Source organism: Branchiostoma floridae, chromosome 9 (genome assembly GCF_000003815.2).
Source record: "Branchiostoma floridae strain S238N-H82 chromosome 9, Bfl_VNyyK, whole genome shotgun sequence".
Classification (NCBI taxonomy): domain Eukaryota; kingdom Metazoa; phylum Chordata; class Leptocardii; order Amphioxiformes; family Branchiostomatidae; genus Branchiostoma; species Branchiostoma floridae.
Window position 1 is genome coordinate 8,667,735 of NC_049987.1, and position 22,797 is coordinate 8,690,531.

Sequence of the window (22,797 nt, forward strand, 5' to 3'; positions counted from 1 at the left end):
AAGGAGTGATTTTGTAGACGCCAGGGAGTCATTAGAGCCGATTTTCTTTTAACATCTTCAATAATTAGATGTCAAGGGATATTAGAGAGCCTGATTCATGCTTAAATAGTCATTGTTATTCTTTGGAAGAGTTACAAAGACTATGAACGTTAGATTTTGGGTATTGAGCCAAGTACAGAGTCTACGTCACTTTTCTTTTTGAATACTGTTTTTTATGAACTTTCTCGATAGCATTTTTATCACTGTGAGATTGCCAGATTTTAAATCTATATTTGAATAGCGTGACCAAATTTGTATGTAGAATGCATCTGGCATTATCCTCATTAATGATGCCTTTCCAACCGACCATTGAGCGCTGTTCGTCCAAGTGTATTCAACTCTCTTTAGTGTCATCGGAATTCGATACCTGTCCATGGAAGTCTTATCGATTTGATTTGAGACTATAGAAGATGTCTTGTCTACTAACCGATGAGTCACAGATAGTTTCCCTCTCAGTGACAATTGGCTCTCGTGGGGAATCGATCTTTTGTGAAGGAGTGTCCGTTTGCAGCTCCATCAACATGCTGCCTGAGCACCATCCCTGCCCCGCTGACCGCGGCAACACTGCCCGGAAATGATAAGTTTCTCACGGGGATATTCTTCACGCAATGTTGGTTGATGCGATCGATAACTGTACGTGTATCGATTCGGTACCAATGGACCATGGTTGCCCGAATTAGAGCTTTATTGCACATCTGTACCAATCTTATAATCTCCCCGCCACACGTCGCTGTCCATCATGTGGGCGGACATTCCGTGACCAGATGACAGCTCTGCTTCAACCAGATGAACCACAGCGGCATCATCTAGAAACACCTCTTCTGGCCATTTTTCAACATGGATACACTTGTTATTGCAACTGGGGCGCAATCTGTTTTTAGATATTCCCAGTACATGACATCAAAGCCGAAGACAGATATACTATTGTATATCCGAAGCTAAAGTATACTATTGTTTATTATCCACCTTGCTTAGAAGTGTTTCATTTTGCCCACGTAGCTATTTCCACAGAAGATGCTTACGTAGCAATGACGTAAACAACTTCAAAGTGTTCACAAATCTTTTTAAAAGCTAATACCTGAGGTATAGTAGGCTCAGTCCATGGTGCGATTGTTATGCTCATAACATAGATCTCACGGTAGACTAATGGAACCTATGAATACCTTCTATTCCACAAAGAGGACAAAGGTGTCGTATAAAATTAGTTGGCAATGCTCCTTCAGAGACAACTACGCCACGTAACTGTTAATCAATATATAGAAGTGGCAAACATGATAGTACTAATCCAGATAGAATTGGCATCATTTACTCACAGTGGCTGGCGACGGGACGGAAGAGTGATTGACTGTCACGCAGATATAAACACTTCCCAACCATGCTGAGAAGTGGATTCCAGCGTTACAGTGCCATCTGCCAGTGCATTGTCAACCTTCTCTTATCCTTAACTAACCTTGAACATTCACTTTGAGAGACGGCAAAAATACAAAACGTTTATTAGTTGATCAATTTCCACCACCAAACCCATCATAGTTCCGAACGATTCTCGTTGACGGTGTGATCAACCTGCGGCAGAGCATCTGTTCAACTGGATTTCTGTAAATCCACAGAAGACTGTCTCAGAACTATCAACCCGTGCTCAAGTACAACGTCTTCAACACTTCATCACATTTGGAATTTAGTTAAATTGTTTATCAAGACTACATTTTCGTGAATATTTTACAAAAATTGTACAGAACGTTCTACATCGCGTGATTTGTCTTTGCAAGCTCCATCAGAAACAGTGCAGATGTATTCAGTTGTAAAGCAATTACAATATATCATCCCTGAATTGTGACTTTTACGGTGCCTAATGCATACCTTATGGCAATGTTAGGCAACACTGATCATCCACACTGCGAACATCACTGTACTCTCCATGACAATGTTTCCTCTTGATCTACTCTCCACAAAAGAACAGAGAAGAGTGATCACTCCGCGATTATACCTGCCCTGCTGACGGTGCATTGAAGCTGAACGTAATGGCGCTGGAAGGTTTTGATGTAGAGCGGAAATGGCCGTAAGCCAGCAGCATTGTCGATTGTACAAATGATCTAGAGTCCTTCTTTGTGTTCACCCTTTGGGTCTCAAGGCTAGTCCTTATGACCGAACAGTTAGGGTTCGATATGAAGTGACAAAGGCGTGCCGTTGAATTCTGTTTGATGTTCAAAGCATCTTTTAGGCTGCATTAATGCGGCACTAAGCCAATTGCATTGTACCCAATGCGACAATGAAAGTATTCAATGGGAGCAATTGCCTAAGTATCAATTTTCATCTCTTTGTGCATGTAATATTCAACGCATTTATCTCCAATAACAGCAAATCCCCTTTAATGACACCTCTGTCTAGCAAACGCACTGTAAAACCTATGCAGGGACGTATAATTTCAAAAGGAAACTGATGTTATCTACCTTTAAAAGGAAAAAATGAATAAGGCGTACTTTGTAATGCACTTTGTATCAAACCGTTCGCGTTAGATACATATTGATGCAATTAAAACCAGAAACTAATCAAAATTAACCATGATCTGTCACTGGGTATGAGACACGTATGGGGAAGCGGTGCCCGAAGTTAGATATGGCACCTATGATAAATCTACATCTTTAATGTGATATAAACAGTCTCATCTGAGTACCTACAAACGTGACGTTTCTTACTGAAGGGCAGGGGTACCGGCTGAGTGACTGCACATTGTACAGATTAAAAACTATATCCTCACTACATGATTGCAGGGAATTGCGACAGCGCTCTGTGAGCAGATCTGGATGATTGACAATGACATACGCTAGCTACAATTTAGTTAACATTTACGTCACCAACTTTGTACTATACTTTGAAAAACTACTACCTGTCATGTTCAGTGAAAAGTCACATTATACCCAGCAAAATTGTAAAACGATTCCTTTATCTAGTTCAGACGTAGCTGCAATTACCAGCATACCGATTTTTTCACAAGAGTCAATGAATGTGCATATTCAAAGAAATAAGACCTAAGACCAAAGCACATTGTAGCAAATATGTGCCTGATATTCTCTAGAAATGGCAATGTCTATCGGAGAACAATATAGCATCCGATCACATAGTTAAATAATAATAAGTTGTACCCTAGAATAGAATAGTTTATTTGTAGATACATGGCAGTCAATGTACATGTCTGAATTGCGTATCAGTTACAATCATTCTTAATAAAAAGACCTTAATACAACTTAAGATCTCATACCTGTGATACTTAAACTACTCAGGAAATTCCCTATCCCATTGTATTGTTAATTTCTCTACCTCAACTGGGATATTCTACCTCTACGTACATACATAAAAAAATATCAGACTATGGAGAATTCCCTTTTAGAATGATTTGTGTGTTTGGAATGACTGAACCCTTCCCATTCAACCCACCAACATGGCGACGACAGCAGCCGGAGAACTAGATGTCAAAATCACATTCCAAACCTGTCCCAGACAGTTTATCTTACAAAAACCTTGTTAAAAGTTTCATTTTGGATGTCCTTGAAGTGATTCTTCCAGACCCCCACAATTCAGCAGACTTAAGGCACGTGGGATGAAAGACATCTCATGTCTTTTAGTTTTACTGACCATTGTTGCGCGATAACGTCTTCTGCTGCGTAGACCGTAGTGAGTGTCCGTGGGGCTGGTTAAGAATGCCCAGAGAGGAGAAGACTCGTCCTGAAGGGTATGTTCAAGTGTTCTCAATGTGGCTCTGTCACGTCTACTAGCTAGTGTTGGGAGTCAACAGAAAGTCCAATGATTCTCATACAACGCTTTTAGACCCTATGCCATGTGTGTACATCTGAAGAGTTATGTTGAAAAGTCGTCTATATTGTCTGATTTTCAAACTTTTATTTTAACAAACTGCATATTCGTCAAATGTCTACTTGGTGGTTTGAAACTCCAGATTAACCTTCTAGATCTGACACCAACAGCAATATGCGAATGAAAGGGTGTGGAAGAGAATCATCAAGCGCTATTTTGGAATGACCCGACTGTCACCTACCCTACAGATAGCCAACCAGACATGTATCCAGACACATCACTCTGCTCTTTATGCTGCTGCCTTGTCCTGGCGATAATCCCCCGGTAACATACATGACGTCAGAACGAACGGAAGTCTCATGGCGGTCAACTCCCCAAACGGGTTCGTGATCACCAAACTGCTACTCAGATGAAACATCACCCAAGGAAGTTACGGATCTGTCCGGCTAAAATTAGTATGGCAGATGAGCCCATTAGTTTGGTTACATTTCCTGTGTCAGGGCAAGGAGTGAAGAAGATGCGAGGACCAGATTTGATGTTGATACTTCAGATTTCACCATGCAACCCAGAAACATAACTCACGTATCAAAATCCGGTGTTTGCATAAAGTGGATATGATCATATAGCATGATGAATATATGATCGTCAAGTGCAATGTAATTCGTTAAAGGTTGCAATACCCCATGAGGATGTATTTACGCTTGCGGAAATAACGCTTTGCGTGAAGCACATTACCTTGTTTCATCTGTTATAACTTGTGTACATTATAAGTTATGAACTTATTCACCCATGCGAGAAATTAGCTAAATGAAGAGTCGAGACTGAAGAACAATTATTAGTCGGCATCAAATATCAGGCATATCTGTACATGTAAATGAAGCCAATAGGATGATTTGTATGCGGGTTTGAAGTAGACGTTGTGAGTGCAATCGTCATCCTGTGGGAATATTTGGCATATCAGCAGTTTGACTGTGCATTTCCTATATATTCTCTTGATGATTCGTGTATCAAGATAGATGAATTGCAGGTTTTTTTTTCAAACTTAGTTTTTAGTTCAATCACGTACTGTTGCTGAATTGAACTTGAAGATCAATGTCAAAGTGTTGATGATTTGTAATATTCAACGATGTTCTGTTCAATTTCTTATTTAGAAATGGTTTTATTGTTCAAATGATTTTACCAAATTCCATTTCTCGTTAGTTTTTATGATTGCACACTTAATCTGTGATAATCTAGTTTCTTAATTCCTGGATACATCTTGATCATAATGACTTAAGCCTAAAAGTCAGAAATTCAATTAAGCCCAAGTCCGAGTAGTCGTCATCTTCATGATGATGCTTCCACGTACGTATTAAGTAACAAATCAGCTCACGACGTCATTGAATCTGAGCCCCTTGCTTAATACTCTACATGACATATATTTGACAAGTGTATATTTGATTTCAGAAAAGATTATGTATGTCATACCTGTATATTAACGCATTACTCAGTGATAGCACAAACTTCATTTTGCCAAGACATGCAATCTATGTGTCTGGATGACATGTAAACGAGTTTGGCTGTCAATGTTTGCCAGAGGGGATTATGATGAAGCTAAAGTTACAAATCTATATGGACATACATCAGACAAAAGGAGTTGTTTTATTAGTATGCAATAACGGGGGTTACCTTCTAGATGCTTACTGCATTTGACAAGTAAGTATTACATTGGGTACAGGTGATCAGCCAAATTAGAATCTTCTGACATGTACATTTAGCTTTAAACCGTAATCATTTCCAGATCATGAACTATCATTAGGTGCAATTATTTGTCGAAATATTGTTATCTGGCTTCATTACCTTTTCTAATTCATTTACTAGTGTGTTCTTGTTGTCACTTACACAATAATCCAATACAGTCCAGGATTGACGATTGAAATGCTTCTTTAACGAGCATGCACCAACGAGCTACAATTGTAATATCCAATATCAATAAAACATAATTCAAATATTACTATTTATTCCTGCCTGTCTTTGCCTATCGTGTCTTCTCTATAAATCCATATTTGTAGTTATGAAATGACTAAACACGCAGGTGGAGATGTCAGTAGTATATATATATATATATATATATATATATATATATATATATATATATATATATATATATATATTTCTACCGTTTAACCAACCTACTGATGCAGGTTTCGCCCTCACCTCTCAATGACTACTGTGTATGAGTATGAGTATGTACTCTGCTCTAAAAGCTAATATACATTCGTAAAATTTCCGATGGTCTTTAGAAATGCATAAAGCCGGAGAAAGCAGTTTACACGGCTAATATCAAAACGATGATTCAGATCATGTTGCACTCAAGTTTTGTCAGTCAAACATTACAGCCGAAAACACATTTGATGTGTAAAAATCACATATCTTGACATGCGGCCCCTACTGTTACAAAATTCGCCATAATCGACGAAGCAATGTCATAGCTGCCGATGATGTTTAACAGTTTACTCACCACGACTATTAAAATTTCTGCCTAATGTAGCTTCACTTTGCTATAACGACATACAGCAGGTTCAAAGGCAAGAGTAAGATTTATGCGCCGAAGTAAAGCATATTCAGCAATCTCATTTACGCCAGATATGTTAATGTGCCGGTGGTCTCGATCAATGGCAAGTGGTATCGATCGCTGGCAGCTCGTCACGTCCACAGATATGCGGTGGAGCCAGCGGGACAGGATCGTCCTTCCGTCACAGAGACTGAGGAGGGTGTGACGTGTTTAGGACTCGCCGACTTGTCATCCAACATGTCCTTCATCCGAGTCCTTACGTTGTTCCATGTTGTCATTTCTCCGACAGGTATGTGTAGTACTGACACGCACTTTCATAATGGCACATCCTGCATGTGGGTGTGCATCCTCTCATCATGGGTTTCATTTGTAAGCGATTACACCTGTAATTCCCGGCAGGTGCATGCAGTATCTCTGCTGACGGCATCATATCGGTGTGTTTAAGCTCCCTTCTATGTTTGCCACTGGAACAATGCGCGGGATGATTTCTGGCAGGGCACGATAAGCAGCGCTCGTGAGGCCATAACTAGATAACTTCCTCTAATTAAGTGTGAAGAAGATCTTCAGATTAGTCATTTGCGGTCAGACCTTAAACGGCATGGAACCATTTAATTACCCATTTATGTTATCCCCATCGATAACCTTTGTCCAAAGTCTGTATAGTTTTACATAATCGCGCTGAATAGCGCTAGGCACACACATAATGGTTCGGTCGGATTTGGAGATTGGCGTTGCTTGACCAAACATGAACTTCGATGGAAATTGGTATGGGGAAGCAGAGAGAGCCGCAATGGTTGAAGCGGCATTTATTTGTTTTAATGGGTCGAGTTGCGAGTCGTTCCGGGTCCCTTGTGGCACCTGCCTGCGAGTAATACCTCAGAAAGGCGGAGGAAGCATTGCGGAGGGGTCGGACATAATGTAGACAATGGTGCCCGAAGGTGTCCACGCATTCCCCGTTATCAATTTTAGCTTGCATCGTGGGTGAACGCCTGCCCAATGAGATGTGGTGGTCGGGCATACAGTCCCTAGAAAAGGTCGTCCCACGGGCAGTGCAATTTTGAACCTTCCTTTGTAGAACCTAATAACAAATCCCATTCCACCCAGCCATTAGACATAACGCATATCCCCTGACTGTCGCCATTTCGTAACTTTTCTTGCACTATTTCACAGCCGGATTCGGCTCGATGGTGGGCTCAATTCTAGTCACATACTCGGCACCTGTCATCAGCGTTTCGTCAGAACAAGTGATAACGTAGGATTCCAGCTATACAGGTATTAACGATCGGATCTAAATTAATTTCTTGACACTTTGCATACAGGGCTTTAATACTAGTAGTCACTCAAATGTCATCTGCTGCAACATCTTCTAAACCTGCGGCATTCCCATTTTCTACCTCTTCGGTATAAAAGTGCCGAAAAACAACCGTCCAGACGGTGCTCCAGCCAAATGGGAAGGGATTAAGTCTATCGATCGAATGAGCCGTGCATAATTCTTATCCTGCTCTGCACAGGCTGTTGTTAATAGGCTTGATTGCTAGGATCCTGCAGGGACTTGTGCTCCCAGGCAGTTTGCCATCACAACGATACCGTGTTTCTCTGCAATCGTTATCGAAATCGCCCGCGTCTCCTGTTTAATGAGTTGTCCTCCCCTGGGAAAACTGTCTGTTGATGTTCAATTGAAGAAACGGTCGCAGGTCTTCGAGGGTCGTCGGGTTCGAATTGGAGCAACGTCCTCGTTACGGCCAAAGAACGCTCCGAAGTGCAGGCGCCAACCATTTTGGTTGTCTTCCCATTCATAAGCCTGAACTTACGGTCACCCCGCAGAAATGTGCATTTTATAGAATGTCTGAGGAAGGAACATACGGAGGAAACGAGGCATCAAAGCAACATGTCATGTGTGCGACGAAGGGCCACCTGATAGTCGATACAGCCAAGGACGTGTCCGCTTCTGTGGTAATGAGGTCCCTGCTGAATAAATTAAAGCTATCTGGTGCAATCTGAGCACAGCCTTGTCCTACTGTATTCTTATTTAGTATTCTTGTCACGGAGCGCCGCCTTGAATTGGGCTCATAAGAGGATATTGATGAGATAAGCCAAGTGCGTAGCTGTTAGCGGCACCATCACCAAACAAATGAGTCCCGTTTGAGGGAGAAATGCTTCTTTTATATGTATTATGGGGATGGAAGCAGAAGTGTTTGGGGCTAAGATTGCCCGGATTGGTACGAGCCTTTAACAATTGCGACACGCTTTTGCAGACAAAACACTATCATAACTTTTACAGATAATGCTTGTCCCAGAAAACTCAATGTGATTTTGATGATTTTTAACATCTGTGATGGTATACAACTCTTTGTACATCACTTTATATTCATTAAACACGTGTGGAATAGCTGCATTCAGCATAGATTGAGACAAAGAAAAATGACACATTCATCTTCAATACAGGTGGAGATTGTTGAGTATTAAATTCTGGTAAAATCTAATATGTTGAAAACGCATTTATTTGTGCGATGAATTGGATAAACCAAATCAAATACTGCTAATTGTAAGGTTATTGCAGGATATACAATCATATTCATTGCTAGCTTTTTTTACATATTTGTAAAAAAATTCATTTATCAGACTCGCTGTATTATTCTAGTAGATACAAGTAGAACGAAGATATCTATATGTATTACAGCACCTCGGCGGATAGAGTGCTTTCAATTTGACATATGGGAAAGCAACAAGTACCTGGGTAAAATACAATCATCTTCACTTAGACTTCCCGGAGACTTTTGGTGTTTCATCTTAGCCCACGCACAGCATACATATACCCCAATCCGAAAGATTGTTGTTAACGCAGCCCTCATATGAATGACTGGACCTTTTATCTCTCGAGTAGGCACACTGTGCTGGTCTATCTGGCATACTTAGCTGGGGAGGAGAACCTTTTTGCTGAGAGCTAGGATTTAACGGTTCTTAGAACGATCTACTCTACCAACGTGGATGATAAAATTTATCATCACTACTATGGGCACAAAGAAGCGGTCACTGCAGTTTATAGAGACTACAATGCTCCAGCCCTCACAGATGCTTCAACGAAAAGAAGACGTGGCTTTATAATCATCACCAAAGTTTAGAGTTATAAACTGACAATGCACTGTATGACCTGCGCTGAAAAAACTGCAGGGTTGTCTTGGAACACCAGATGGCATAAGAATGATAGGGTATTATTGGGCACTGAGCTAGTGTGAATCTTTATTTGCCCGCGGCATATTCCTCAGCTCAACGTATAAACTTAAATGTTCATTCCCCCATTGTCAAAACACAACCCACGTAGCCCATGGCCAACAAATTTTACCTGGGAATCTCTGAAGGTCTCGGGAGGGGAGGGGAGTGCAAGTATCAGCAAATTCGCAAACAAGTTCCGAAGGTGGCATCAGGAGATTGAAATAAACATAGTAAAACTCATATTCTACCATCTTAGCATTGATATTTCATCTTCATTATCAATCGGTTATGTCTATAGTCAGGTAATAAAGTGATGAACATTTACTTGCAAGTTCATGCCAGGAGGCTAAATGCAAGTACATGGTAGAAAGATATACATGTGAAAATGGATAGTGATAAACATTATTGTAAAAATAGACTACTCGAATACTAGTTTTGGCTATTTCTAAACAGGTTGGGCTAGACGTCTTTTTTCGAAGCAGAGGAAGACGAAAAGCCTCACTTTTTTTACGATTTGTGAGTTCTGTGATTTAAGAGGAAAGTGGCTTTCTGTTCGTCTGTGAATGTGGGGAAGTTGGAGTATGTCATGAAAGCTGGGACAGAGGAGTTCACATCGTATTTTAACTATGGCTGCTTTGCAGCCTTGAAAGATGTGACTTTGAAACGAAGGTTATAAAGCTGATTCCCGGGAGGCGATAGGAAATCATTACTCGGGTGGAGAGGGTCACGGTGTGTTCTTTTCCAGTCGCAGGAGCTTTCCGTCACCTGGACATGGGTGTCAGTGGTTCGTCAGTTTGTGACAGAAAGGACACCTCGAATCGTGTGGCCGACGCTTTCACCATGGCACAGGTACGTGACCGGAAACGTAATGTTCACGTTAGGACGCGTTTCCGCCCTGTCATGTTTTCCCGCGGTGCTGTCCCCACTGGTCCGTGTCGACACCTTGATTTCATCACCTGAAGCAATCTACTCGCTGATGTTTCTTAGGGAGAGGAGCTGTCAAACATGCCGGTTCCCCGTGCAGTCTGATGTCGGAGGTTGGGCAGGAAACCGCTCTGCCTTCAAAGTGCTCCAGGTTCCGTTTGACCAGGGTAGGCCCTTGGATGATAGCGTTAGATATGCACCACTGGAAAAAGTGATAAGTTAACCTTTGTAGTGAGAAAGTACTCAAAGTATCAAAGTATTAGGGCCATATGACTTTTTCATCGTTCCAAACGGGAGAGGCCTTTGAACGTGAGTCATTGTCGTTGGAGGAAGTAACATAGTACTGAAGAGCATGTTTTGCAAGCTTTCAGCTTTCCTCTTTCTTATTCTTGTATATTTATGGATGATCGAGCAACATTCACAGTGCTTATGCAAAGCCCTGTCCTCAAAAACATAGATATAAAACATAAATAACATTGGGTAAAACCACGCTTAAACATACATACGAATACAAGATGGATGACGTAAATGTAAATGCAAGCAAGACACTTTGGTTTACGATCTTTTATATAAAGGATCTACTCGTACAGTCAATAAACTCGTACTCGTACAAACAATATCGAAATGTTTAGTTTGTAAGTATGAAAATGAAGTCAATACTCGTAGTAGTAAAGAACACAATAATGTAACAATGTATTGTTATTGAGTTGCTGAGTATAGATCTTCAATGTCAGAAACAGTGTACTTCTTCGACTGGTATAAGGTTTTTTTTGTTGGAGCTGAAAATAGCTGAAATACCACTTTTCTCTCTTGTAGCTGCCATCAATCCATATGAATTTCCGTACCTGTAGGAAAAATAGCACTTGCCGTTATTTTGGCGGGTTCATTTATATGCACGGCGCCATTTGTAGACGAAGAGCCACACAGAGTTCATGTGAAGCCCAACGAAATTATTGTGATCAATCATCAGTGTGGATAATGTGAACAAAACTCATTACGCCACACAGCTTGTTGTGAACCGAATTATCACAACAAATTACCAAACAAAATACGTTGTTATTGTTTTTATCCTTATAACTAGTTTCCAATCTTAGTGCTTAAAGATTACGTGGATATAGCGGAACTCAGAATAATGGAATGAAACTAATGTATCTGTCTCAGGAAATAACGTGGTGAGAAATATGTAAAAATGTTTTGTTACACAAATGTACAACCACACACAATCAAACAGTACCGTAATCATCACGTTAACCTTAGACAAGTCACTACAAATCGCTGTGCAAGACGTATTTATTTGCTGCACTGGCTTTCTCATTAATTCTGCACGAGAAGTAAGTCCATGAGCTATACCATGCTGTCACATCTTTTTACACAGAAAGTCACCTTTTTCGGGGCTTCCTACAGAGATCACGGTATTAAGTATTAGATATTCCCCACTACAATTCACCATTTGGGCCTTATGCCAAGTTATGGCAAAACGACGTGGGCTGAATCTGTATCTAAGATATGTAACTTCAGCTTATTGTAGGGATCATTGTTGAGATGCATTCAGGTGAGGAGGTTCAGGGACATATGTACAAACATGATAACATTTGTGAGCCAACCCTAAGTACCAGCACTAGACTATGTGGATCTGCACGAATACGTACTTTGTGCGAAGGTAATCTGAACTGAGCAGTTGACACATTTTCTGCATTACCATGTACTGTTTGGCCTCATTTTTCTGATTCTGCTCCAGACACGAAAACTGCCTAACCTGCTTGACTGGGCAATGAACATACGTAGGTACATCACATCACATCACATTACTTCAGATGTTTGTTTGATTTATACGGATGGCAGGGGTAAGATGAAGTAACGTATTGCAATTCTCACAGGAGTATTATTTCTCTATTTTCTTATTGATTTTAGACATGCTCATCAGCGTTGGTACCTGTAGCATTACCATCACCATATGCACATTCTAGCAGGCCTGTTCTCATTTAGAGAAAAAGTCATCTTTAAGTCCTTTGATTTTGTTTTCTACAGTCAAGTGTGTACTTTTACGGATCTCGTTTTGTTACGAAGAGGTTTGTCTGTAAAGACAACTCAGAGAAGGCTGTAGATCAACTCCTACGTCTTCCAATGACTATAACTCTACAGACAAGTTTATCTTGGTCAGAAGAAACAGGAGTCGTTTTTATGACACGGCTACCCCGCAATGCTAACTACTTGCGACTCCCCTTCCATGAAGACAGATGGACCAATGTCTCACCGAGCGGAAGAAAAAGCCTGGAAGCTTTCCAAAAAACCTTTGAAATGCAGAGCGGTGTTCCCTGTAAAGTACTTGATTCTGCAGTATTCTTTTAGTTAATGGTATCGTTTTAGAATACATACCCGTGGGTGCATTTGTGCATGCACCTCTTTGCTCTATCAGCAAATAGGAAAATCAACGAGTGAGTGGAGTTTCCTTAAGTAAGAAGTGCTGTTCCTGAAATACAATTGCGCCCCGAGGCAACAACGCAAACATTGCTGACAGGAAGACGGAATGCTCCTTTGAATTCATGAAAACCGTCTGTGATCAATAGGTCTATTACTGTCCTGCTAAGGAGACTGTCGGCTTCCTTTGACTTGGAATCCCCTAGGATACCTATAGATGGGCGTCACTCCCTTGGCTTTTCTATCTGGATTTGCAATATTTTTTAGCTCAAGATCTCTTAGACGGCGTGCCTTCATCCGTCTGCATCTTCTTTGGAAAGCCATCGCGTGCAGCTTTTCCGCTGTGCTCTTCACGGTAGATCCTATTGAAGTCACATTTGCGGTTGCATGAATCAGTGCCTTCAATATGGGACGACATATATAAACAGGGGCCAGCGATCGGCTTTAGATATTCAGTAGAAGTCTGTATAGGAGCCTTTTTGGCACTGGACCAGGGCAGAAAGGTCCTCCAAGGTATTGATGAATATGCAGCCGAAAGTCTGTATTGTACATCGAAGAGTTCCAGGTCCAGTTGACAAATTACTTGGCTCTAAATTGCGATAAGAAACTGTTGAAACATGAGTTGGCACACGACCTTTTGAAAGCCTTTCCACTTAAGCTGCTACGATTTAACTCAGACTGTGAAATAGAAACTGTGGTGGCCAAAAGAAAGATCGCTAAAGGTTTACAAAAGCATACATTGTCGGCTCGCCATGACTATCAGCGCATACTGAAGGATACATCACTCGATTCTTTGTGCAACTTCAAAAGACTACCTTGAGCAAAACTTTTGAACTATTCTAATATCAATGTGTTTATTTTATCACTTCTATGGAGTTAAACACCCTTATGATGAATGCTAATCTGCAGTACGCCATGCTCATGGCGAATTGTGTTCTTTCATGTCCTATTACAAGGACAAAGCTCAGACTTTCATATGTGAAGCATGAAATAAATCCCCTCATACATGGCAGGTGTACCAAGTATTATCTGGATTTACTTTATTACCATTTTCGGGACAATGTTAATGATATATTTCATGATAACATGGTAGTCGTAAGGTCGCACATACGGTCAGACTCAGACAGTGTCTTGTTCACGACAACACTCTTGAATTTCTAATCATGTGTTTGAAACCAAACCATAACTTGTGGTAACCCATCGGTTAGATGTTGGGGAGCAGCCCACGGCAACTTTAAATGGCACACCAGCTCCACAGCTTACATTGGTAATCTGCTAGTAGTGCTGCCCTCATACTTTAAAAGCTCCTCTTGAAGTGCGTACCCTGCCCTGACCTTCCAAGAGGAAAATGGCTCAGAGTTCGGTGACTTCCCATTTACTGTTAACGGCTGGTCATTTTCAAGCTTTACACCTATTTTTACCCCGCAGTTAGGAGGCACAAAAGGCGTGGGTAATGCTTGTGTAACAGGGATATCATTACCATGGTCAAAGGTCGAGGTGGGTGATGGAATAAGAGGATAAACAAACGGATTAAGGTCTGAACAACACAGACAGAGTTGGTACTCTAGCGACTATCATGTTGCTTCTGGGACTTGAGCAGTACAGCCAATGTAGGAATCATCATTTTTTGTGCGAGAGTTACTTTGCCATCGACATCGTAGCAGCGTATCAAGGTTACAAGTGGCATAGTCTGGGAGTTGGGGGTTTGTAGATACAGCGAAGTAGCAGCTTTAAGTGGTCTCTTTGTTTGTTATTTTGTAATCGTGGTGAGGAATTGGGCGTGGAAATTATGGTAATCCTTCGCATGCACTCTACAAACAGAACTAAAGTAATCCTGCCGAACTTATATTGACCAAGGCTAAATGGCGTAGCGGTCAATAGTAAGGATATCACATATTGTAGTGCAGTGATAGGTGATTGTCGGTTATTGTGTTTAAATCAGCCCCAAAAAAGTTTTTGTTTTTATAAAAACATCCAGAATGATAATACGTCAATGAATACAGTCATTGTTGTTGTACTGTAGGAAACCCATTCCAATATAAAAATGGTATTCAGCTCATCTCTTTACTTGGTTATGTTGATTCTATCCAAACGTATATTCTTTCTACGGTCTTATTGGAACTGTGTGAAAAACAGCCAACTGTTACCCACACCCTGTTCCTCACGTTCGCTTTTGCCCACTAATACAATTTGGGTATAATCGATTTGAGTGAGAAGCTTACCATTCCTCTCCATCCTGATAGGAGCAATCAGTGAATATACCATGGTGACATTGACTTAACGACCGTTCATGCATCACTTCCACCATTTTGCCATTACTTGTATGTCCGTAACGTCTAATTTTCCGCCGCCGAGCTCTCCCCTGCCATTGTGTGCAATTTGCATGCTCCTAAAATGTCATTGGTCCATGTCGGATTGATGGGATTCCGTTAATAGGCTTGAAAACTAATTATGACTTGCAGGAATTCCTTAATCTGGGAGTCCTTTCCACCTAGATATCGGCGGAGAATCTTAAACACTTATTTGCTGTCACAAGTTATTCACGACAAGAGGCGAAACAGATTTCCCCACTTCACAATTCAAAAGAACAACAACATGATTGTACACCCAGACAGGCCCCGCACTCTGAAATAAGCTTCTAACCATAAAATGTTTGATTTGTCCCGGAACCTAAATATCATGGTGTTTTGACTTTTCACAAGGCACATATTTTTCTTTGACTCAGACAGGTTCAAATCTAAACTCTAATTGGAAACTCGATTGTTCTTTAGACAGATTTTTTTTTTCTTTTCCGAAAACGGCACCAAATACAAGGGTATCGGTTGAGGACCATGTATTTTCTATGCCAACAGCACGCGTTTTTAAAATCAATCTCGTGTAACCTTTCTGAATTGACGGCTGCCTGCTGCCGTCTAACCTACATTTAAAATTAAAACCCCCTCTTCAGTTAAAACCTCCGTATGCATTCATGAGCACGCGTGGACACCGGTCATTGTCGGCCTATATTGCCATTAAATTATGAATGACTGATTTATGAGGGCCAAGTGCAGAGACCAGCTTCGGCAGCTTATCATCTTCCCGGACCCGTTCCCTACAGCTGATGTATTACTTCTGCCCTTTACCAAGCGCGCACAAGTTGGACGATTGCAGTAATTGCCTCCTTCAGTGGGCGGTTATTTGTTAAAACGGAGTAATATATTACGCGATCCTCCTCGCCGATTGCCCTGGTTGTCAAACACATACGTATTGCATCCGACACGTCACGTAAATGGAGCCGAATTTGTTATCTACACCAAATAATCCGAGCGCTCTGGCCCATGAATCAATATAGCTGTGTGATGCTGCTACGAGCGCTGGCTGTCAACATTCCAGAAAAACCCTTAAATACAATTAGGCTGATTGCAATCAGCGGCGAATGGGAGGCAGTGACAATCTGACAAACACCCCAGTCGCGGCCCTTTCTCTCCAATGAAATTGTTATTGATATGGAGAAAGCACCGATCCGTGCACTCAGCTGCAATGACTCTAGAAAAACAGACTGTTTCACATCGTCAGTTTATCACCGCGATGTGTGTCAATCTGGGCAGCTTTACGACATTAGACTTGATCCGTTGATTGGAAAAAGATAAAACTAGAAAAAAGCCATAAGCAACCTTATTGCTAAGCGAGCGAACCCACTCACTGGTCTGTATATCAACATGTCTACAAAGAATCCTCGAATGGTCCATTTGTTCTGGAGGGTAACAAAAATCCTTGCAACGAAAGGGGTTGTCCCACAATAGAGGCAGCTGGCTTCTCCCGACATGCAGTGGGCTCGCCGTGACGTAGAAGCGATGAGCAGTATATGTTGCCGCATGGATTATCTGCGCGCCATTGGCGTGACTGGCTGCCGGCAGTGGTAGTGCAGCACATGAGCACTCCGTAAACTCATCCGCTCCTTCATCAGACAATCACAATGATCAGCTCGACACACTGGAATTACGCCGTAACGGCAACTTATGGTTTACTTCTCTCAATATTTATCTCTTCAGCAACCGCAGCGGCAAGGGCAACTTACCGGGTCCGACCAGAATCCACCGCCGTCCTCATCAACCGCACGGTCTCCCTCCGCTGTGCTTTCGACGGTCTGTCCGCCAAGGACCAGGTCAACTGGTACTGGTACAACCCACGGTCCGCCGCCAAACTCTACCACATCTCGTCGGGGTTGAACGTGGCACCGGAGTTTCCGAGATATCTAATCGCCGGGAACCAAAAGAAAGGCGAATTTCATCTGAAGATTCAGAATGCCCTGCCTGAAGACGAGGGGAACTACAGGTGCAGCGTCTTCTCCGTACGGGATGCTGGAGACGCCAAGTTAACCGTAGTAGGCAAGTACATGCTTATTGTATAGATGTATGGATGGCCATCTTTTCTTTATGTTTCATTGCTACTCGTGTCTTGAGCTGAGAATCAACATTTACAAAGCAAAGCTGATCTTTACGATATTGTTCACTTTTTGTGACCATGTACTTCTAATATTGAAAAATGATTGCACGAAAGAGCATATTGCCTATTTGGGGGTTGAAGAGCAGCGTATCAACTATTGTGTACCCTAAACGACAATGATCCTACAGTTATGAAGGAAAGTGAAAAAAATTCCATCTCTGTGCGATCAGAAAAGCATATCTTGTCATTCACTGCAATATCTATCTAACGAACGTCTGCCTTGCGTCTGGAAAACACTAAGTGCGCTCCTAATAAGTGATAAATGTTAGCCCCCGCTCCTCAAACTAAAAATGCAAGCGAGTATAAAATATCAGCACGAAAGAGCAATTGAGATTTTTAAAATACACAAATCATCTCATGCTTCCATCACAGCGCCGTTTGACATGATGAATACAGGTATAAGGCGAAGTTAATTTGAACATATTGGACCAAGGTCGTTTTGCAGACAATAAAAACGCCTCTGTACGCGTAACAATATCGCTTAAACTCACGCCCACCCGATATTGTATGTCCAAAAACGCACGATGATAAAATAATACCATGACCGCATCACCTCGTTTCGGGGGAATACAATTAATGGGGTGTAGGTCAGGCCGCCATACACATTTCACACCTCCAACCACCTGTCTGGGCAGCATGCGCGTGGAGGATGTCACCAAAAGTCCATCCCGGGGCACCAATCGTTATCGCAAAGCCTTTACCAATGCTATTAGTGACCAAATCCTGGTCTTTCACCGATGAAGGCGTCTTTCCTACAGGTGTCTGGGTTTTATGCGGCTAATTAATGCTGTCAGCATCTAATGCCTATCTCCTAATCTCTTCCCGGGGTTATGTCACTAGGGTGCTCTCGTCACTGCGACTCCTCGTGAGCTGAATAATGAATTACAAGGCGGGTCATCACCCAACGGGTATCTGTTTTCTCTTGCTCACTTCTCTAGGTCTACAGAGACAGTACTCAGCAGGAACGATAAGGGATATGTGGGGGATCCAATATCAAATATCGTGATTTGAATCTAGGTTGCCAACAACCTTCCCGATGATGTACTGTTTCTGTCTACTCGCTTTCTGATTACATCGGGTTTTCCTCCTCAATAACCGCCATGACGGAGAGGCGTTCATAAAGTGCAGGAATATCTGCTGGTGTGCGCCGATGGATCATAAGGCACGGAAATGATTTCGGGCAAAAAAATGACTTTTTTATGAAAAGCCTGAAAGAGCCTTGTGATGTAAGCCTAAAGACGTGCAGGGAGAGGTATGTATCACATTCGGTGCATTCTGAAACACACTTCGCCTTTGATACGTAATGGCATTATCCCAGGGTACTGTACTGTGAATAAGAACAGGGACAATGCACAGGAAATAAACGTTAAGATAGAAAACAGACCTCGCTACAACTCACCGCCTCACCACAGCATGTGCGCCAGCTGGGGTAAAACCAGATTTGTACCTCCCAGGAAATTAGACGCTTTTGTGAAGCAAATCTGGGTCTCCTCAAGAATCAATAACTATACCCTCTTGACCTTGGTCTTGGTAATACACAACCTAGTTGGGAAAAACCTGGGGCCCTGTACTTCTGGGCTTAGCGTGTTGGTTTACTGTTGCCCTGCAATTAGAGGAACTGCTTTGGGCAGGGGTTATGAGATTACTCGGATGACTTCATCTCTTCGCTTGGCTACAGGCTTGTGGCAACAAATGGGAACAAAGTCTGCTGGAACAAATGAGGTTGTCATAAAAGAACCATTCAGGAAAGTTGAACATCTGTCGCTTACGAAGAAGTCGTATGTCACTATGTACATTACGACAGTAACTTTTTTTATTATTTCCATTGGATATCTAATCAACCGTCTCTTCTGAAGAATGAATTCGCTTGTTTGTTTGTTACTGTACCGCTCAGCAATGACTAAATACCCTCAGTCGCTTCTCATCTGATAGCAAAATGCAAACTGTAGTAATGGCAGATATCATCACCTTAATGGCACGAAGCAGAAGATTGCCATTGTTATTAATTGGTCGCTACTTTAATGACTGTGGCCCATGCTGAATGAATGTATTGTGCCAATGATAACGGCCCATCAGGGGAAAATAGCAGCAGTGCGTTTATTGGAACAGAAACATTTTAACATAAAATGTCAAGATAAAGATTTCTACCACGTCATTAAAAGAACACTGTGTATGGTGTTCCATTACCTACGCGTGGAACTATGGCCTGATGACTGAGTAAATCAGTGAAAACCTGGCCCTTTTCCAGAAATAAGCCTATTCCTATTCCTAACCCAAAACTCTAACCCGTACGAGGGCCCTAACACCGTACTCGTACTCTGACGCTAAACCCTCACCCTAACCCCTTTCCAGTACTCACACCTGTACCCTAACTCCTTAACTAACCCCGTTCTCTAACCCCAAACACCCGTCGCGGGCTAATAGGTTAGACGGAAATGCGTCCCTTATTGGCGCACCTTTGATAACATAATCCAGCTTTAGATAATATGATTTTACAGCCTCAACTACTTCTCTGAACTAGAATAGCTGATTTCAAGAGGGGATCGCATCAATCAAAGAAGCAATTACGTACAATTTTCGGCATTTTTCTTCAATTTAGATCTAATGGAATTGAATTCGACCACATAACCTTCCAATTTTGACAGCATTTCACAAAACTGATTTATTTAGGACATAAAGGGTCATCCTAAATGTGCCCTGTCTCAATATTTCATTTTCATATCCAATGTAAGGGCATAATAGGAATTTGTGACATTTGGACTAGAAACAGTTCCTGCACTGAAACGTATCATGCTAAACAGCTAGAGGATCTTATACCAAAGTTGTTTTACTGGCTTAATAAAAAGGCTTTTTTCTCCTTCTTCAGCCACCCACTTATATTACGCCCTTACATTGAAGAAAGTATTTCCATATTTTCTTAAGTGGTTTGTTGTTGTAATGGCCTGTGTGTACCATTAAATCCCTGTATATAGTGAGGACGTCAACACGGTTGCCCCTGGGCCAATCCATGACCTCTTTGAGTCACATGTAATAATCCTATTCTATTCGATTGCACATACCCAGCCGCACTGCCCACTGTACACACGGTGGACCTGGAGAATTCCAAGTACGAAAAGCCAAAAATAACCACTATTGCAATTACGATGAAATGACCCTGCACGTAGATTCTTTACACAGAGCTATGGGTTCAATGTAAACAGTCAGATGACGTCAATGAAACCCATAATTAGATACTAATGAATTAGATACCTTTACCCATCAATATTTCTTTGAACCTTTATTTATTAATGAAAGCTCAAATCATATTTTCATATTTGATTAAACGTGACAACAAATATCAGGTTTACATATTGAAGTTTGTTTACCCGGATGCATATAGTCGGTTCTATGACCTTATCCAGATATAAATTCTACTAATGACCTGTAGACGTTTGCCATGCGTTCATCTTAACTTAATCATGTACAGTAGACGTGTTCGTCGGCGAAGTGCTCTTAAAAGATCAAGTATGCCTCTCCGACCAATTTATTTATCCTCTTCCAATTGGTGAACTCCAATGGTTTCCAATCCCAACTGTTCGGACGGATAATGTGGTGTGATGCAACTAGATGCACGAGGCAGCCGTGCCACCATTTGATCTGACGTAGTGAGGTGTGCTGCCTGATGCCGTATCTATCCACAGAGATTAACACCTCATCGATCCCTAAATATGTGATGGATTGGGCAAACCCTGTTGGTATTGCTCGGATGCAATACTTCCATTAGCTCCCGTCAACGTCCATGTCTCCGCTGTAACCCTCTCTGTCCGCCCTGTTTGCCCAGGCCAATTTCATTAGATATTCTCCGTCCAAAATGAGCAAACCGAGCATCAGGCAATAACCGACGGGTTATTAAACCTCGAGTCAATATTGCTGTACCCCTCCAAGTCATGCAGTTCGGATAGAAATTATGGAATCGGAGTCATTCTAGACACTGTGTCCACGTCTGTCTTAACGATCCTGGCGTACAGGTCTCCCTGTCGCTATAGCCAATACCTAATTACCTCCCTGTTCGATACAGTACGTGTTGTACATGCCAACGAAAGGTATTGACTGGACTCAGTAGAGCATAGTGGAATCATCGGGGACGACATAACTTCCAGAATATGATATGAAACGATGCCCAAGTCCATGCTCCATTATTTCTGGGTATAAAGCTCCCCAGGACGTCATCTCCTGGGTCCATATCCTACCGTAAGCTGCTTTCAAATAAAGATAGAAGAACATCAATTGTAAAGGCAATCATACAGCACCACTCAGTCTCATATGCTATGCAACAGATGCGCTTTCATCTACTAAGGATTCTTTTATGTTTTGTTAGATATACCATGGGCAATGATGGCCTTCCTAAAGGCTATTAATAATTGACTCTCCGCGGTTTAAGTGGCCACGAATGTCTGGGATAGGGAACTGCTCATTCGCCCTCCTGACCTTTTCAACTCGCTACTGTATATCATAACTGGAAAACTATTCATTACGGACAAAGGGAGGATATCCTGCAGGGAAAGGCCTTCAATTTGTGGGAGCCGTGGCTCTTTGATGAAAGGAATATTACATGGAGAACCAGACCCTCAATACCGGAAGCTCTGACACTGACAGGAAATAAAAGTCACTCGGATCTGCCAAAGCGACCGTAAATACAAAAAAACCAACTGCCTTGAGCCCCTCGTTTCAATATTTCCGTAGAATCGACATGGTAATGGTTGGTCCTTATGGTGGATTCGAACGTATAGTTGGGGCAGCTTTTCCTCGTGTATTTACTATAATTATGTCTATCCTAACAGTACTTTTAACCTACAATAGATAGGATTTTTTTAGTGTGTGTTCGATATGGCGTTCATTCAACAAAAAGCATGTCTTATCATCATGCCATTGAAAGACATCATTACCAGATCTTCATTCAAGTCCAAACATAAATAGCACATCCCATTTAGGTCAAATAACATGATAATACTGTTCATCAAGGAAAGGGGGCTAATAATAGGCTGTTATTTCAACAGTGATTACTAGGCGGAAATCTAATTTTAGACAAATAATCATGTCATTGGCAATGTCGTATTCAGCCAAAATCGATACGTAAGATATCTAATTTTGTTGAAGCCACGCCTGAGGCAAGCCCTACAAACATGTAGGTGATCGTCGTATTTCCAAGAAATAGAAACCGTCAGCTGTCATCAAATCAATATGTCTTCCTACATACGGGACACGTGATCAGTCATCACATGCCCTCGGCTAACCCGAATATGCTGTTAATGGGATTTGTATGCTGCTTGTTGTGTCTAATGCCTAGGTTACACATAGCCGAATTTGGCTCCCGACTC

The 22,797-nt window shown here is 41.7% G+C and overlaps 1 protein-coding gene across 1 annotated transcript; it reads left to right on the top strand.

Moving 5' to 3' along the window:
• Window positions 1–6,510: 6,510 nt before the first annotated feature.
• LOC118423054 lies at window positions 6,511–17,345 on the top strand. The gene is made up of 2 exons (XM_035830959.1): window positions 6,511–6,689; window positions 16,987–17,345. The coding sequence occupies exons 1-2, from the start codon at window positions 6,638–6,640 to the stop codon at window positions 17,343–17,345; spliced, it is 411 nt and encodes a 136-aa protein (XP_035686852.1). The 5' UTR covers window positions 6,511–6,637.
• Window positions 17,346–22,797: the final 5,452 nt, after the last annotated feature.

Bases quoted from the DNA above. Each gene is read 5' to 3' on its own strand.
- LOC118423054 (XM_035830959.1), top strand. From the start codon at position 6,638: ATGTCCTTCATCCGAGTCCTTACGTTGTTCCATGTTGTCATTTCTCCG. The intron at 6,690-16,986 runs GTATGTGTAGTA...TTATCTCTTCAG, and splicing joins TGTTGTCATTTCTCCGACAG to CAACCGCAGCGGCAAGGGCA.